Here is an 18,627-nt window from a genome sequence, read left to right as displayed (position 1 = left end):
TATTAATTTTTATAGCTGACAATTATCGACGTAGGTATCTTTTAGATTCAGAAATAATATTGATCCTTGTAGCTGACAATTATCAGAAAATCTGAAATCTAAAAGTTCTTGTGTTCTAAAAGATTTGAAATCTTCTCTCTGGAATTCTTTCAGAGGTTTGATGGTGTTTCATTCGGTCGATGTATACCTCAATCTAAGTAACAAGAAACGATGTGCTCGTTACTTGAGGGGAATAGTAGTATTATTAATCCTCGTGGCTGACAATTATCAACATAGGTGTATTTTAGATTCAGAAATAATATTGATCCTCGTGGCTGACAATTATCGACGTAGGTGTCTTTTAAATTCAGAAATAATATTGATCCTCGTGGCTGACAATAATCGACGTAGGTGTCTTTTAGATTCCGAATGGTACTCGTCGGTCGAAGGTTAATGAAATATTAAGAGCCGATGCGTTTAACATTCAAGAGGAACAGCGTCGATCCTTGTGACTTACAACTATCAGGAAGTCCAGAAGTTCTTCCGTTATCCTAACAGACGCGGAATCTCCACTTCTGTCGTACGTTTACGAGGTCGATGGAGCCAATCCAACGACGTTCAGTCGAGTGTTGGAACACGACACGTTTAATATTCAAGAGCAACGGTGTCGAGTCTCCGGTCTGTGAATTATCAGAAAATCTAGAAGCCACGGTGTCTTCCCACGAGATGCAAAATCTTCGATTCTTCTCGCATATATACAGGATTCCGAACGAATCAACGGACTTGTTTACTCGAACATCGAGACACCGTAGCGTTTGATATGCAAAAGTAGCGTCAACGATCCTTATCGTTGTTAACTATCGAGAAGCCTGGAAGCTTTTGTGTTCTCGTAGAGGATGCAGAATCTTTTTTGTGTTCTCCTAGAGGATGCAGAATCTTTCCTGTGTTCTCGTAGAGGACGCAGAATCTTTCTTGTGTTCTCGTAGAGGACGCAGAATCTTTCTTGTGTTCTCGTAGAGGACGCAGAATCATTCTTGTGTTCTCATAGAGGACGTATAATCTTTCTTGTGTTCTCGTAGAGGACGCAGAATCTTTCTTGTGTTCTCTTAAAGGACGCAGAATCTTTCTTGTGTTCTCGTAAAGGACGCAGAATCTTTCTTGTGTTCTCGTAGAGGACGCAGAATATTTCTTGTGTTCTCGTAGAGGACGCAGAATCTTTCTTGTGTTCTCGTAGAGGATGCAGAATCTTTCCTGTGTTCTCGTAGAGGACGCAGAATCTTTCTTGTGTTCTCGTAGAGGACGCAGAATCTTTCTTGTGTTCTCGTAAAGGACGCAGAATCTTTCTTGTGTTCTCGTAGAGGACGCAAAATCTTTCTTGTGTTCTCGTAGAGGACGCAGAATCTTTCTTGTGTTCTCGTAGAAGACGCAGAATCTTTCTTGTGTTCTCGTAGAGGACGCAGAATCTTTCTTGTGTTCTCGTAGGAGACCCAGGATTCCACTTTCCTCTATAAATATCAAATCGTACCGTATTCAAGGGGAACGACGATCCATCTAACCAGCGATCATCAAGGAGTCTAGACTTTGTTAACGTTTCCCCCTGAAAACCATCAAATTTCCTACCCTTTCGGGCAAATCGATACTACCCGAACCAAGACCCAGGAAAGGTCGAAACCTGGTTCTATGTCGTAGGTTTCTCGAGTCTCCCCGGGGCCTCGGGGCCAGACCCAAGGAACAGGCATGAATTAGCACCACCGGTGGTTCAACCGGCGCCAAACTGGTTCGCGGAAGCTGATTCCACTAACTCGCGCGGCTTCTGCGGCGATAAATTCGCGCACTGGTCTACCCGGTCTCTCGAAACACCTCCCCGAAGATCGCTGCTCTCGAAACATACGTTCTGCGAATATACGTGTCGCGACCGAAATATACCTAACACGACCATCGGGACTCGGAGAGACTCGTACGGTGACGATCGATAACCTTAAATCGTTGTTGATCGTTCCTCTTTAGAACGTAACTCGGATTTTTATTTTAAAACGCAACGAGAAAGTTACAGAAGCATCCGTTACAACGGTTTTGATTGTACAAGAGTGTATACATCGCGAGGATATATACACACGAAAGTGACCCAAGAAGAGCACCAAGATGGCGACCGTTTTCGACTTAAAAATGTTCTTTCCGTATAATACGAAGCGTTTGTACGACCTCGATTATTCGAGTTCACTTTTGACAATTCGGAAGCAAAGTATATCTTCGAAAGATCTGACAAATGTTCCAAAAAAGTGGAACCAAAGAAGTTTCCTTTACCAAGCTCTTTTAGTTATTCGAAGTTGTGTACGGATGTTGTTTACCGTTGTAAATTTCTGATTTTTGGGTAATTTGATCGCATAAACGAATAAAAATAAGTTATTTCAAAGCTCTCGTCGGTTTGCAAGGAAACCAAACAGAGACACGAGTGGAAGATCGAAGCGTTCGAGGGTATCGTTAAGGCTGACCGGCAAATTGTGTTTGAATTCAGCCGAGAGGGAACGAACAGAGCGCAGACCTTGACACCGCCATTTTCACCACGTTTTAATTCGATTATTATTCCGCATACGCTCGTAAAACGAAGCACGATGAGCTGTAACGAGCCGGCGAGCGTAATTACGCGTAACCGCGTACCCTTCTCAGGACCAGGACACGTGAGAACCGGATCGACTTGTACCTTGACACGCTGAAGGATGCCTACGCGCCTCTATGGGAACCAAACGCGGATCGGCGATTCCTGAAAACCCGTCTCTAAACCGTTTATGTCCAGTGATTAAGGTTCAACGACACACTCGTTGATACCGATACGTTTCGATTCCACATCGAGCCGATACTGGATCGAATTGCGTTGAAATTAATCAGATACACTCGTTAACAGTTTATGCACCACCTTCATCATCGAGAAATCGAGTGGAGATGATTTATCATTAAAATTGTGTTATTAACTCGGTGTAAAATCCATCGTTCGAACTAAAGGGCAGGACTGTGAAACTGTGATCAAAATATTCGGAATTTAAATTGAAATCTATCTATACACCGGTATGCGTTTGTCTATGGAAATAGTAACTCGAGAAAAATTTGCATTTAACTTGTATCTACTCGTGGAATAACTCGCTGCTGATACGCTCCTGTCAGAGTCACGTGTACTTGTTTACACGTGCTTTACTTTCACGTTGACCAGTCGATCGTCTTTCGAATTGTTTCGTTTACTTTCGCGCAATATATACGTATATATAAATATATACACACGCAATTGTTCGTATCGAGATGTAAATACGACACTTCGAATCGTTCTCGTTTCAACGGAGATAATTAGCAGGCTCTCTCGTACGCCATGGAAAACCGTTTCCTGCGTCACGGCGCGTTAACAAGGACACGCGCTTCGAAGCTAGTACAAACATTTTCTCAGCGATTAGGGTGAACGCAGACGTCGGTCCCCGCCGGACCGTTTCGGGCGATTCTCTTTCAGTGACCGGTAGGTGGTTCCTCGGAGTTCCCTGAGGACGATAGTAAGGCCCTTTATCCCCTTCGAGGGATCTCCTTGCGCTACCAGCTGCTGTTCTGCCAGGTGGTAAAAAGGAGAGGCACTGGAACAAGGAGAGAGGTAGCACAGAATCGACGGGACGAGGAAGAGACGAGGAGAAGCGGTGGGACTGAAGTGGTCGGGTTTCTCGACGCGCCGCATGGAGAGAGAGATGGGGAGAAAAGGTTCGGGGTGGGGATGAGTGGGACCGAGGAGTGGAGGGGAGTGAGTCGGACCGAGGAGTGGAGGGGGGTGAGTAAGGCGTGCAAGGAGGACGGAGAAAAAAGGGAAAGGAATACGGGCCAAATGCTCCGCTGTGGAAACGGGCGGGGAGGGGGGTGGGTGGTAGAAGCGGTGAGGGGAGAGGGGAGCACAGCTACCTCCAAAACACCTGGCAAGCATCGTCCTCCTAGTGGCGCCTCATGAGAGAATTTCTCTCTTTTTCGTCGGAACTCGGGGCCCATGGGAACCGCGACGATTCTCCACGGGCACAAAGGGAACCGTTTCTTTTTTGCGCCGTGTATATAGATCGGAAACTATTTCTCAAGATAGATCACGCCGATAGACGAGACCGCGTACGTACTCACGCACGATTCGAGAGGAGTTTCGCGAAATTCGTCTTCGTTTCACCCGTTACGGAGCGTTGAATCACCGCTCGCGGACATTTTGAAATCGCACGGAATTTTCACTTTCGTGGAGTAATGTCGTCCGTTGGTCGACGCTCGATTACACGAGCGATTAAGCGTTTCAACGAGGTTAGGATGGAAAGAGTACGGCCGGCCCGTGTCGCGAGTTTTTCGCACGATTCTCATTGGCGTACGCCTTCGTCTGTGCGAAAATCGTTAAGATCGTTGAGCAAATGGAAAAGTGTAACGCGCGTTACGTATGTTTCTTAGACTAAAGAGATACACGGGATTCTTCTTTGTATGAACTTAGAGGAGAATTTGCAACCGAGACTGCACAGATCTACGATTGTGCGAAATTCGAAGTAAATCCATAGGCGGAGAATTTCGTAATTCTTCGACGAGACACTTTCGAAAAGTGGCAATTTGTATCGCAGAAAGGAAAGTCAATATCGCAACGGTGAGAAACTGAATGGAATCGTAAATTATTCGTAAAGGCTATCCCTCGTTCAGGAACTACGTTTCGTTAATTAACAACTCTTTGTCTCATTGTTTGGGAACTTGGTAGCTAGGTTCTCGTTTCGAGTTGCACACGATTTCAAGTACGTTCGTCGTTTGTGCATTTTTTGACAAGATTCTTTCGAAATGATCTGGCAATTTGTATTGTACAAAGGGAACGTCGATATCGCGACGTGAGAAACTAAATGGAACTATTGTAAATTATTTCCAAGGCGATCCCTCGTCCAGGAACTTCGTTTCGTTAATTACACTCTTCGTTGGTATATCCGAGCGCAAGTTTCGTACCGATTAGCGTGATTCCATTGCCTGAGAACTTCATACCTCGATTCTCGTTTCAAATTGCACACGATCGTGGATACGTTCGTATTCGTGCTACGCTTAATGAATGCTCATCGGAATGGATACAGCAAGGGTCTTCTGAAATGTACGGGTTTCTCAGGAGACTCCCACAGGAAACGCGAGTACCGATCCATGACGTCACATCCGTCGAATTAATTTTCCGCATCCACGCACGTGTGCCTCCTTTCCCATGCATCCGCGACTCGCTTTATTCGAGGATATCGAACTGCTGGACGATCGTTCGATCATGGTTATCACACCTACTGCTTTCAAACGTGTTTTCCGGACCTTATTCGCGAGAACTTTGCCCTCGATGGCAACCAGGAATTGTAAACATTTTGTTAGACGTTTTCAAACTTGTTTCGACCAAACGTATCAAACCACAAGTTTCTTATCGTTAGATTATTATCGTTAAATTTTCCAAATACGAGAAATTTGATCGAGAGAATTGTTCTTAGACGCTTGGGATAACGTTAAACCTTTTTAGAAATTCAAGCCACTTTGTTAAACATTCTCAAACTTGTTACAACCAAGGATATCGAATCGTAGGTTTGTGGTTATTATTCACAACAGAGAGAATTGTTCCTAGACGTTTAGGATAACTATCGTTAAACCTTTTTAGAAATTCAAATCATTCTGTTACACGTTCTCAAACTTGTTACAACCGAGGATATCGAATCGTAGGTTTGTAATTATTGTTCACAACAGAGGGAATGGTTCCTAGACGTTTGGGATAACGTTAAACCTTCTTAGAAATTCAAACCACTTTGTTAAACATTCTCAAACTTGTTACAACCAAGGATATCGAATCGTAGATTTGTAATTATTGTTCACAAGAGAGGGAATTGTTCTTAGACGTTTAGGATAACTATCGTTATACCTTTTTAGAAATTCAAACCATTTTGTTAAACATTCTCAAACTTGTTACAACCAAAGATATCGAATCGTAGATTTGTAAACAGAGAGAATTGTTCCTAGACGTTTGGAATAACTATCGTCAAACCTTTTTAGAAACTCAAATCATTCTGTTAAACCTTCTCAAACTTGTTACAACCAAGGATATCGAATCGTAGGTTTGCGATTATTATTGTTAGATTTTCCAGACGCTCGAGAAATTTGATCTTCTCCGAGAACATTATTCCCAAAGGTCGAGATCGGGTTAGAGACCGTTTCACCTCGTTGGAAACTGTACAGTCGTTGTTGGACGTTCGCGGTTCTTCCAGAGAAGCGTTCGGACGTTTGTGCATCCAGAACGTTCGCAATAAATCATCGTCGAACCGATTCGCAAATTTCCTCGTCGAGTACCCACGGGTCGAGCTGTACCTTGTATCCTTTGCTTTCAATTTCCTGTTAGCAAGTATCGTTAGATCCGTTAAAGGGTATGGAAGTCGCGGCGGTGCATTTGTTGCTTGCAAACGTCGCGAAACCTGTTCCTGAAAGGAGGACGCGGGAGAGAAGCGAGCAGCTTCCTCGTTGTCAGGTTCGTGACTCAGTTACAGAAACCAGGTGTCTACGCGAACGTCTGCAATCATTTGCATAATCTTTCGCGACCGGCAATCAAGGCGTTCCCGCGCGTAAGCGTAATCCCTTTGGGAAAAAGGAACAATTTTTCCTCCCCCTACCCTACCCCCCCACTTTGGTGCGCGACCCGACGACCGGGTATAAATTGCGCGCGGGCAATTAAAACTTGGCTTCGACGAGCCGATTCGTTGCTTCGAGAAATCACCGCAGAATCTCCGACTTTTTTTTTTAATCACCGTCCCGGCAATGCCAGGGTCGTGCTAATTAGCCCGGCGACGATGAGAATATCCGGGTGCCATGAGAAAACCCCCGCGAACTACGTGAGAACGCGCTCGAACCCCGCCCGAATAACGAGCCGCGAACGATCGCGATTAAAAAAAAGCAATCGTCGCGGGGGGTTTTTTCTTTTTTCTTTTTTTTTTTCCCGCGCTCTGTTCGTCGATCGACACGTATTTCACGCGACAATTACGTATTCGAGGAGACGATTTTTCTTGGTCCATCGGTTGGTTCACAATGGGGGGGGATAATTTGCTTTGGAACGCTAGAAATGATTTCTTTTGTAATTTTGTTTTAGAGTAGGGGCATAACGCGCTTTGGAACGTTAAAGATTATTTATTTAATCATTTTGATTTGGATTTGGAGGGATAATGCGCTTTGGAACGCTAGAAATGATTTATTTAATCATTTTTATTTAGAATCGGGGGGACAATCTGCTTTGGAACGATAAAAATAATTCTTTTTGTAATTTTCTTTCACATTAGGGGGATAATGCGCTTTGGAACGCTAAAAATGATTTATTTAATCATTTTTATTTAGAATCGGAGGGATAATCTGCTTTGAAACGCTAAAAATAATTTTTGTAATTTTGAAAATCAATTTTTCAATTATTAAAGTTTCTTTAAGTACAAACTCGTAACGAATAGCAAGGGCACTTACGTGTCCCTAAGGTATAAAGACCATGTTTATAAAATTTCCAGAGTCATGGGAATTTGCAGGTTGATTTCCACGTGTGAGTCACGTTCAATTTTAAATTCTATTTACAACTTCTCTCCATACTCTTTCTCTTAAAAATACATTATCACTTTCTTACTTATCTACATATTTGAGACACTTTCGAATTGAAACTGTTCCAAAGAATGTCTAAACCGAAGGGTTGAAAACCTTCAATGGTTGGAAACGATAATGGTTGAAAATTGACAAAAAGTTTACGATTGTTCGAAACACGACTACAGGAAATCTGTTTCTTTGTTAAAACGTCGCCCGAGGCAGATAAGGTTTCTTTCCTTAATTTTTCCGCGATGCGCGCCATTTTATTCCCGCTTCCTCTTTGCGCATGCTCGTTACAAAATACGCAGCGGGCATGACGACGCACGGCCAATTATTTCGATTCATTACGAGCAGGAAGGGGAGTTCCCTTCGGGGTCTTACGAACTTTAACGCCCAACCATAATCGGAATTCAACGGACCCAAACGCCCGCGGCCTCTCTACCGCGCGTTAGGACGCTGTTCCATCGGATATGGGGTATTCCAGGATATTATTATCATTATTTTAACGTCTTTATTACGCATATTAGGAGAAAATGTACACGTCGTAAATTTTGTCCGATTATGGCGTCAAGACAAGGTACAGCCAAAGGCTACTTTCGAGCCTAACAACGAAAGAGTTAGGTCGACTAGAGTACAGTGGTATCGTCTCCGAACGTTTCAATTACATTCGAACTATACTTTCGTACAACTATTGTAGCAACTTTAACTTCTTCTTTAATCGTTTGTTCTTCACAAAACACTTTATTTATACCTGGAGGTCCACTCTCGATCTCCAAATAAATAATACTTCCAAAGTGCTCACAATAATTCGAGCAACCCTGTTCCCTAAGACTTTCTCATTTCTTTCGACGAATTCTAGATACTATACTTTGAATTCTAAATATAATACTTGTACTTTCATTGTACAACTATTATAGCAACTTTGTCTTCTTCTCTGATCATTCGTCTTTCACAAAACACTTTATTCATACCTGAAGGATCATTCTCAATCTCCAAATAAATAATACTTTCAAAGTGCTCACAATAATTTAACTAATCCTGTTCAATAGTCTGATCAACTTTGTCTTCTTCTCTGATCGTTCATCCTTCACAAAACGCTTTATTTATACCTGAAGGATCATTCTCAATCTCCAAATAAATAATACTTTCAAAGTGCTCACAATAATTTAACTAATCCTGTTCAATAGTCTGATCAACTTTGTCTTCTTCTCTGATCGTTCATCCTTCACAAAACGCTTTATTTATACCTGAAGGATCATTCTCAATCTCCAAATAAATAATACTTCCAAAGTGTTTACAATAATTCGACAAACCCTGTTCCCTAAAACGTTCTCATATCTTTCGACGAATTCTAAAAACCTTTGTGTACATACAATTCCAAAGCACCCTGTGCACGTAAGTAAGGCCTCCAAGTTGGTCACATTCGAAATCAGTGGCTTCTTTCGAGACGTAATCCACGTAATCGAAGGATTAATTTACCGGTATCGAGAACCGCAGGTGGTGTAGACGACCACGGAGGTCTGGTCGTTGCTTAAACGATATCACGGGGGTCGGTGAGAGAGATGACAGGGTCGACTAATCTCTTCGGAGCATCCGAGTAACAGTGTGCTAAGTCAGAGGAGGTTGGATCATCGTGAGTAGCAACGGTGGTCACGTGTCGCGGGCTAGAGACGAGGCTCGTCGCGTGAGTTGCAATTTACACGACGATTCGCGCGCTATCTAGCAGGGACAATAAAGGTTTTAGATCTCGCATCGAGCAGCGTGGATACACGCTCTTGCAACCTAGTGTCGAACCGGTAGAGATCCGTGGATACTCGTGAAAGGTAAAGGTCGTGTACACGATGAAATTGTTTGCTCGACGACTACGAGGATAACTGTTTTCCCGTGCAGAACGGAATTATGGTCCTCCGTGACGTCTTGTCTCGCCTCCACGCGCGTTCAATGACTACACAAAGAGCCTTTAAGTACCTTGGAACGAGTAGATAAAAGAGAGGATTCTCACACGCGTACTCGTCACGCAAAATCAGAAATTGTACGTCACTGCGTATTCACAGCTTATTAGCTGCACAAGTTGTATCATCATTTTTCTATTTCTCGTTTCTTTTTATTCATTTATTCGCAAACCATCGAGCCTTTCGATGCAGAAAAATAAAGAAAAGTTACACGGTACAGTCATAAGTGACTAACGATCGTGCAACGTTATTTCCAAAATAGCAACTATCTCCCATCCTTGATTCGAACCCTTGGCTCGTACCTCGTTTGTTGAACTCTGGCAAGAAGAACGATACGGGGTCCTGTATTCGCGAAATGTAGTCAAGACACGTAAATCGTAATTTACATGACAATTCGCGCGGTATCTCGCAGAGACAATAAAGGTCTAGGTCCCGTATCAACCATCTTGAATACACGAGCTTTGCAACCCGGTATCGAACCGGTTGATCCACAGATACCAAAAGGGTTATAGGCCGTATCCACGATGGAATTGTCCGTTAAACCTTTCGTTTCGACGATACGTACGAGCGAGCGTGGTTTCATTGCGCGAAGAAATCCACCGGGAGTGTTCATTTTGTAGAATGGAGTGAAATATGTACACTCTGGTGAAACGCAGTAAAGTATGCTGTAATCGCTCGGATACGTGGACCGTCCCGTAGAACTGAGACTCAAGGTTCGGTGTTGCGCGCTAGAACGAAGATTTGTCGTGTAAATCGCGATTTACACGACAATCGCCGCTGTACACGCAGACATGGAAAAAAGAGATTCAAGTTTTGTATCGAGCGACGAGTATACACACCGAGTCAGCAACCCGGTATCGAGTCTTGTAGATACGAGTTATCCAAGGGGGATAATGGTCGAATTCCTGATGGAATTATTCGTTAAACTCCAGGAGTAAAAATGACACGAGAGAAGGATCCTTCGCAATCTTTGGTAACTGGAGTCACTGGTTCCTTTGTGTTCGATGATTCGTACAACACGAGACGACCGGTGAAACTTTGTTTTCAACGGTTTGAAACACACTGTGCCCGACAACCTGGACATTCCTGGGACACCTCGTGAGCATCGAGCTCGAGTTTCGGCGTGAATTCGCGGGATCGCGTGCCACGTTCTTCCCGACCATCGTACAGGAGAAAGTGCACAAGGTGGAGAGGAACGAATCGAGACTGACGGAAAGTTTTCATGCGAGTCATCGAACGTAAACACCTGGCGTCCACACGACCACTCGTTCAACTCCTCGATCTCGACCGTTCGTGGATCTCGGTGATCCTAGAACGACTATTTTCGCGACTTTGGTAACAGTTTTTCTTTTTCTTTTTCAGGATTCCCACGGGATCGAGGATCCGGATGCTGCTCTGGTCACAGACGCGTCTCAGGACGTGAAGGTGCTCGGTGGCTCGCAGAACGAAACGCACACGAGCGTAATCTTCTCGCGAAACTGGCAGACCTGCGATCCTCAGGATCATCGGCTCACGGTAAGCACGAAATATTACCGAGATAAACGTTATGTTTCTTGTTGGAACGAATGCAACAACGATCTTAAGGGTGCCAGATGTCGATGTCAGTTTTAAGAACTGTCTCCGTATTGGCCGTTTTCCTTTTGGTTTTTCTTTTTAGTCGAGTTCCAAGTCCAGAGTCAGAAAGACCACACGTCATTGTTCACATCAAGACACATCACTGTATACGCATTTCTTCGAACTTTATACTCTTATATATACAATTACTATACTACTAGATACGCGAGATCCCTGCATATTATAATAAACTAGATATTATAATCTGAACTTTACAACATTTCTCAATCGGGTCAGTGAACCAAAGTACAGCAAAAATATAGAATACATATTTTTCCAACCGTGAAGTATCCTTCTCGTGAAAAAACGATTTCGAAAATTTCTTTACCGATGTGTACGTTCTGCGTTCACAGATAACACCATACGACCTTTTTTTAGGTTAGTACCGGTACGCGATAAGTGTGATTGTTACTTGAAGCGTAAGAAAAATTGTGGAGACGAATAGAGTGATATTGCAGGGTCGTGTAGAGGCAAAGAATAATCTTTAGGTTCGAAATGCAAAGAAATTTTTCTATATTTGATGAAAAATATCCCCTTAGCGAAACTCGTCCGCCATCTTCCCTCGGTTTCTCGCGTCGAATGGAAGAAAACTCGCGAAGAAAAGACGTGTTCGCTGAATTCGAGACTAGACAGCGAACGTTCGACGATACTATTCCGGACGATTAAAAAATTGTTAAAAAGTAAACAATCCGATACCCGATACGGCCGGTTGGAGCCTGGGAATCGAGAATAGCCGCGAAGATTTACAACGTAGCTTCGAGAGCCTCGTAGAATTTGCGGAGAGGTTGCTTTCGATTTATGCTCGGCACGAAGGGACCCCGCGACTTTAAGAGGCCCTAAGGCCCCCGCTCCACCGAATTCCCGCGGCGATATTTAGGCGCTTAGCATGCCGTCCGCGACCCTGCCGCGTCCCGTTCAAGGTTCCCATCCGAACGCGGGCTCTCGAACCTATTAAAATATTTCTTCGACGAAGGTAACCCCGAACGAGCCGGTTACCCGAGCCGTAACGCGAGACGTTACACCGGAAATAACGTTCTACGTTCCAGGGGGACACTGTACGAGTCCTCTGGGCGCTGCACCAGACCGATCCCGAACTGAACACCGCGATTTGGCCCGGTGACAAGCGCGGCGGCAGAGCCTTGAGGCTAAAGACACCAGCGCCCCATTCACCGCCGCAACACACGCAGGACATAAGACACTGGGACGTGAAATTGCACCAAGTAGGTTCCAACTGAGCACGATGATCATTGTCTCTCAATGGATCCTGTTTGTATTCTTCACGAATAATTGTTTACCTTCGTGTGTCTCTCTCTAGCCACCCGTTTCGCAAAACGCGGATACGACTTACTGGTGCAAGATCTTCAAGGCGCCTCACAAGGAGAAACATCACATGATCGGGGTAAGAGGAATTTTGTAGAGTTACTCGGAGGGATGGGGCAACTTTTTTTAGGAAAGTATCGGTACACGATAAGTGTGATTGTTATTTGAAGTGTGAAAATAATTGTGGAGATTAATAGGGTGATATTGCAGAGTGGTGTAGAGGCAAAGAATAATCTTTGGTTCGAAATGTGAAGAAAGAATGGGGGTGTAGGAAATTTGGAAATCTACTTGGGGAATTCTGGGTTAGGTCACTTTTCGTGCTTCGCGTGTCGATGTTTTGGTCTGTGGTGTGTCTAGCTTAGGCCTGGGTTAGGTCTGGGTCAGAGAAGGAAAAGCAGGAGTTTTAGACCGTGTTAGGTTTAGGTTAGATCTGAGTTAGATGTAGGTTAGGTCTGGGTTAGGAAAGAAGAAACAGAAGTTTTGGTCCGTGTTAGATTTAGGTTACATCTGAGTTAAGTTTGGGTTAGGTCTGGGTCAGAGAAGAAAAAGCAGAAGTTTTGGTTCGTGTTAGGTCTAGGTTAGATCTGAATTAAGTTTAGGTTAGGTCTGGGTTAGAAAAGAAGAAGCAGAAGTTTTGGTTAGGTCTTAGGGTTAGGTCTAGGTTAGATCTGAGTTAAATGTAGGTTAGGTCAAAGTTAGGTCTGGGTTAGAGAAAAAGAAGCAGAAGTTTTGGTCCATGTTAGGTCTAAGTTAGATCTGAGTTATATATAGGTTAGGTCTAGGCCAGAGAAGAAACAGCAAAAATGTAGCTACCTTCTCGAGACGCCAAGAGACTTTTTCGCGCGAAACTTGAAACGCTGTTCGTACCGATTCGGACCAATTCGAAGCGTTCCCATCGCTGGAGGCGGAACACGCGCGACATATTTCTCGTACGCGGTTTGCCTTATGAAAAGCCATCGTTCGCGTATACCGCGGTTCGCGTTCGATACGTGGGAACGTTGTACCGCGTTCGCCGAACGCGTACCATGGGTATTGGTATTCGGTAGTAGGTTTCGTGTACTCGCGATAGAAGTACGGTGGAATGTCGTAAGGTTGGGCCTGATTCGTATGTGCTTCACGAATCACGGTCATCCATGCCGGACGTGGCACCGTGTAGACGGACGTCATTAGAATAAAGAAGGGTCTCGGAATGATGTCATTCCGTGTCCGAAACGTTCCCCGATTGTCAATGGAATCTTCTTAAAGGTATCTCCCGAGAGGAAAACCCGACCCGATTCCGTATGCCGGCGATGTAACGCGTGCTTCTTCTTCTTCGACGAATTCGCGCGACCGAGAAGCTAAACGAGCCGCGCGATCGTGAGAAGTCACGGACTCGATCTTTCGGTTTCAGTACACGCCCTTGGTGGAGAAGGCGAACGAGGACCTGGTACACCATATAATATTGTACGAATGCGCGTCGACCTTGCCGATACTTGGACGACACGCCAGGATCGTCGGTGCGCCTTGTTACAGTCCCACGATGCCTAGGGAATGGGAGTCCTGTTTGCAACCGGTGCTTGCCTGGGCACGTGGTAGCTCCGGTAAGTCGACAATGCAACGATACGCGAATATCGTCGAAAGTCGTGGCAACTCGAGTGCACGAACTACACGACTGGATGCGTCTTGCAGGGGAATGGCTTCCGGAACACGTCGGTATTCCCATCGCGGAACACACCGAGGGCTCTTATTATATGCTCGAGGTACACTACAACAACCCGGGGATGAAGGAGGTGACGGATAGCAGCGGAGTGAGACTTCACCTAACACCGAAACTTCGTCCCCAAGAAGCCGGGATCCTAGTCGCTGGGGTCGCTGTTAGCCCACTACATCTGATACCTCCCAAACAGAAGGAGTACGCCACTGCTGGTTACTGCACTCCGCATTGTACAAACACGGTAAAGATTAAAGATACGAGTACTTTAACAAGGCCTTTTAAATCCGAGTTTTATCGAAAAATTATATTCCTTAGGTTTTGATGATCCAATTGTTAGTTTAGACGTGGTCAGATTCGGATGTGTACGTCCTAAGTTTCTTTCGGGGACTTGTTTAACTTATCGTGTTAAGTTTTATAAGTTTAGTTTAATACGTTTGAACGAAGAGACGTTGATACTAACTGTAATATTTTTTGATTGATACGTTATCGATGAATATGGCACGCTGTAATAATTTTTTGGTAGACATCTTCTTTTGCTCCATATTCCCTTGGTTAATACTCGATCTTAGTTTCGGTTACTTTGTCGCATCATCGACCTGATTTTTCGACTTTTGTGCGTTCAATGATACGATACTCTTTAACACCTGTCGTCTCTCGAGGTGATCAATGACTCGTCGTGTGTCCTATCGACGTTGTTCGTCCACGAATCTCTCTCAACTGTAAAATGTTATTCACGCAGATGTTCCCTGAAAGTGGAATAAACGTCGTTTCGGTTGCGTTACACTCTCATCTGGCTGGCCGACGTCTGAGCTTGAAGCACATACGTCGAGGCAAGGAATTGCCACGAATCGTCCAGGACAATCATTTCGACTTTGAGTATCAACAGTCTCACACACTCGAGAAAGAAGTGAAGATCCTACCGGGTGACGAGCTGGTTGCCGAATGCGTTTACGGCACCTTGGACAGGACGAAACCGACTTTGGGAGGGTACGCAGCCTCGCAGGAGATGTGTCTGGCTTTCGTGGTCCACTATCCAAGGACACCGTTAGCAACCTGCTACAGTATGACACCTGTCGAGGATCTGTTCAAAACTCTCGGTGTAGACGGCTTCAAGGGCGTCACCATGGACCACTTGGAAAAATTATTTTTAACTACTAGGTGAGCGACTCGTACACTGACGATGTTTTGCGAGAAAAGTGACATTGTGGTGTGCGAAAAAAATTGACTCCGATTACTCTGTTTACTTCGTTTATACTCAGTTTACTCCGTTTACTCAGTTTACTCCATTTTACTCCGTTTATACTCAGTTTACTCCGTTTTTACTCCGTTTACTTCGTTTATACTCCATTTACTCCGTTTTTCTCCGTTTACTCCATTTATACTCCGTTTACCCAGTTTATACTCCGTTTACTCCGTTTATACTCCATTTACTCTGTTTATAATCCGTTTATAATCCGTTTACTCAGTTTATAATCCGTTTACTCCATTTACTCAGTTTATACTCCGTTTACTCAATTTATACTCCATTTACTCAGTTTACTCAGTTTATACTCCGTTTACTCCATTTACTTCGTTTTTCTCCGTTTACTCCATTTACTCCGTTTTCCTCCATTTACTCCGTTTTCCTCCATTTACTCCGTTTTTCTCCATTTACTCCGTTTTTTTCCGTTTATTCCGTTTACTCCGTTTACTCATCCTTGTTACCATCAGTTGAATAGCGTTCCTCGTAAGTCAAACATTGATCGGTGTCACCCTAGAGATTAAAGCTTAAGAATAAATCAGCATAAAGGGATAGTCATCGTCAAAGACCGACGTAAGATTACCACGAACCGAATGAAGAAATTTGTATCGAACTCTTTCCGATTTAACGCGCAAACAACATTGATACATACCGTCGAACATCATTCCAAATCATCAATATTCGTAATTGCTTTAGAACGGATGCCACGACAATTCCTGCCACGGGTCCGCAGCAATTACCAATTTATTCAGCGACCAGGCCCAGCGAAGAAGTCGACGAGGACCTTCTTAAGGAAGCGAAGACAGCGTTGAGAGCTATGAGGGATTACACGGTGGAGCACGAGAACGACAACGTTTTCACGCGTCTCGTCATCGAGAAACCCGAAGAGTTCAGAGGCAAGTCAACGAAATTTCTTTCCAAACTTCATATTTCATGCAGTGATTCCACATGCTACAGTGCATTGTTACACAACACTTTGAAACTGTAACTTAGTTGAAGTTTGGCCAAGAATGTAATTAAACTCTTAAAACTATTTCACGCGAATAGTAATTTATATAAATTCTTTCGTACCTGTACCTACTCGAGACGTGTATTTATTTACAATGAAGTTACGATTACACTCGTTTCAACAGGTCGAACTCTGGCGGAACACATGTTAGCGATGCCCTGGACCGACGAACTTCTTTCAAGGTCTATCGAGTGGAGCCTATATCATGGCAGGCACATGACTTTCTGCAGGAAAAGGGACGATAAGCTAGCACTGGTAAATTGAATTTTAAACTCTTAGTTCTTTTGTTATTTTATTCAAAACAAAAGTATCTCTTTCCAACCACGGTTGAACAAGAGTGGATAAGCAAGTACTGGTAAATTAAACTTTAAACTCTTAGTTTTTTTTTTGTTATTTTATCCAAAACAAAAGTATCTTGTTTCAACCACGGTTGAACAAGACTGCATAAGCAAGCACTGGTAAATTGCATTTTAAACTCTTAGTTCTTTTATTATTTTATCCAAAACAAAAGTATCTTGTTTCAACCACGGTTGAACAAGACTGCATAAGTAAGCACTGGTAAATTACATTTGAAACTCTTAGTTCTTTTGTTATTTTATGCAAAACAAAAGTATCTTGTTTCAACCACGGTTGAACAAGACTGCATAAGTAAGCACTGGTAAATTACATTTTAAACTCTTAGTTCTTTTGTTATTTTATGCAAAATAAAAGTGTCTCGTTCCAACCACGGTTGAACAAAACTGCATAAGCAAGCACTGGTAAATTGCATTTTAAACTCTTAGTTCTTTTGTTATTTTATTCAAAATAAAAGTGTCTCGTTCCAACCACGGTTGAACAAAACTGCATAAGCAAGCACTGGTAAATTGCATTTTAAACTCTTAGTTCTTTTGTTATTTTATTCAAAATAAAAGTGTCTCGTTCCAACCACGGTTGAACAAGACTGCATAAGCAAGCACTGGTAAATTGAACTTTAAACTCTTAGTTCTTTTGTTATTTTATTCAAAATAAAAGTGTCTCGTTCCAACCACGGTTGAACAAAACTGCATAAGCAAGCACTGGTAAATTGCATTTTAAACTCTTAGTTCTTTTATTATTTTATCAAAAACAAAAGTATCTCGTTCAACCACGATATTTAACATGCTCTAATTAACCGTTTTACTCACAGCCGGCAGATATCCAGACATTCCCAAATTACACGGCTCTACCGGAAGTGAACGAGACGATGTGCAGCGAGATCGGTATCCCATCCGGTGCGACGAGGAACTCTTTCACCTATCTAACCGCGTTCTTTACTATCGTGATCGCAACGATCCTTGTTTCGTGAACGTCCCAATGACTTCTGAAAGAAAAAAAAAAAATCAGTACGACGCAGAGCGAGAAGTGTCGCGGCCACACACTGTACATTAATTATTGAACATATACGTCTTGAGAATCGCACGGCTGTTTGAAACAGGCTGAGTATAGAGGCGAGAAAGTTAAGTTGGATTCACAATGGGCGAATTCTCTCCCCATGGCGGGAGACGGCAAAATTTTCGAAAAATTTTGACGGTCCGAGCACGATTTATATATATATATATAAATATATATATAATATAATATAATATAATGTAAATAACGTATTTATAAGATGCACGCGCTACGGAGCCTTCCTCATGTATTTTATATGAATTTTGTATAAAAAATAAACCAGTCTGTAAAAACTGTACTCGATGCAAACGATTACCGATCGATGATAACTCTATCGAATAATTTATTCACTCACTACCAACGATTCGTGCACTTTTAAAAATACAAACTATTGGCAATTTTTAACTACCGCTTGGATATAAATTATTAACAATTTTCGAGAGGAATAATTTTGTTTCTATAAAGATTCCTCGTTTGTAATACGAAAATGGGGACCACCGGTTACAGTACTGTGCAGAGATTGTAAGTTGCCAACGAATCAGATTTGTTCCACCTTCAATTACGCATGTATTTGTTATTGGTTAAGTTGATCGCGTATACGAGTCTATCGCGTAACGAAGTTGAAGAAGAGAGACATCGAAACAGAGCGAGACAAAGCGATAACGAGCTACGACTGATACGCATTGGCGTAGACATAGCGACATATTAAATATCAACGGAACAAAAAGTTCCTGTATCTTTCGTAATATAACCTCGATAAATTCTATGTAATAACAATTACTGTCAACAAGTATTACGATTAAGTAAAATTGTCTAT

At 43.1% G+C, this 18,627-nt stretch overlaps 2 protein-coding genes across 3 annotated transcripts in view; one reads left to right on the top strand and one right to left on the bottom strand.

Moving 5' to 3' along the window:
* LOC143154189 (uncharacterized) overlaps positions 1-17,900 on the bottom strand; it is a 32,470-nt gene extending 14,570 nt beyond the window's left edge. The window contains exons 1-5 of one of the 2 annotated variants that reach the window (XM_076326083.1): positions 17,826-17,900; positions 17,567-17,742; positions 16,466-16,627; positions 16,047-16,376; positions 14,615-15,907 (exon numbers count right to left, since the gene is read on the bottom strand). The gene's annotated coding sequence lies outside the window, so the exon portion shown is untranslated. The remainder of the gene's footprint in view (positions 1-14,614; positions 15,908-16,046; positions 16,377-16,465; positions 16,628-17,566; positions 17,743-17,825) is intronic. The other variant, XR_012994017.1, reaches the window with a different exon arrangement.
* Positions 1-17,954, top strand: part of LOC143154188 (MOXD1 homolog 1-like) — a 28,866-nt gene extending 10,912 nt beyond the window's left edge. Inside the window, exons 2-10 of the mRNA XM_076326082.1 lie at positions 10,890-11,042; positions 12,188-12,361; positions 12,457-12,540; positions 13,852-14,041; positions 14,130-14,395; positions 14,894-15,312; positions 16,091-16,290; positions 16,528-16,658; positions 17,569-17,954. Of these exons, the coding sequence (XP_076182197.1) occupies positions 10,890-11,042; positions 12,188-12,361; positions 12,457-12,540; positions 13,852-14,041; positions 14,130-14,395; positions 14,894-15,312; positions 16,091-16,290; positions 16,528-16,658; positions 17,569-17,727 (1,776 nt within the window). The 3' untranslated portion in view covers positions 17,728-17,954. The remainder of the gene's footprint in view (positions 1-10,889; positions 11,043-12,187; positions 12,362-12,456; positions 12,541-13,851; positions 14,042-14,129; positions 14,396-14,893; positions 15,313-16,090; positions 16,291-16,527; positions 16,659-17,568) is intronic.
* Positions 17,955-18,627: the final 673 nt, after the last annotated feature.

The sequence above is a fragment of the Ptiloglossa arizonensis genome, chromosome 14, assembly GCF_051014685.1.
Source record: "Ptiloglossa arizonensis isolate GNS036 chromosome 14, iyPtiAriz1_principal, whole genome shotgun sequence".
NCBI classification, from domain to species: domain Eukaryota; kingdom Metazoa; phylum Arthropoda; class Insecta; order Hymenoptera; family Colletidae; genus Ptiloglossa; species Ptiloglossa arizonensis.
The sequence above is the reverse complement of the archived record's forward strand: the minus strand, read 5'-3'. Positions and strand labels throughout refer to the sequence as shown.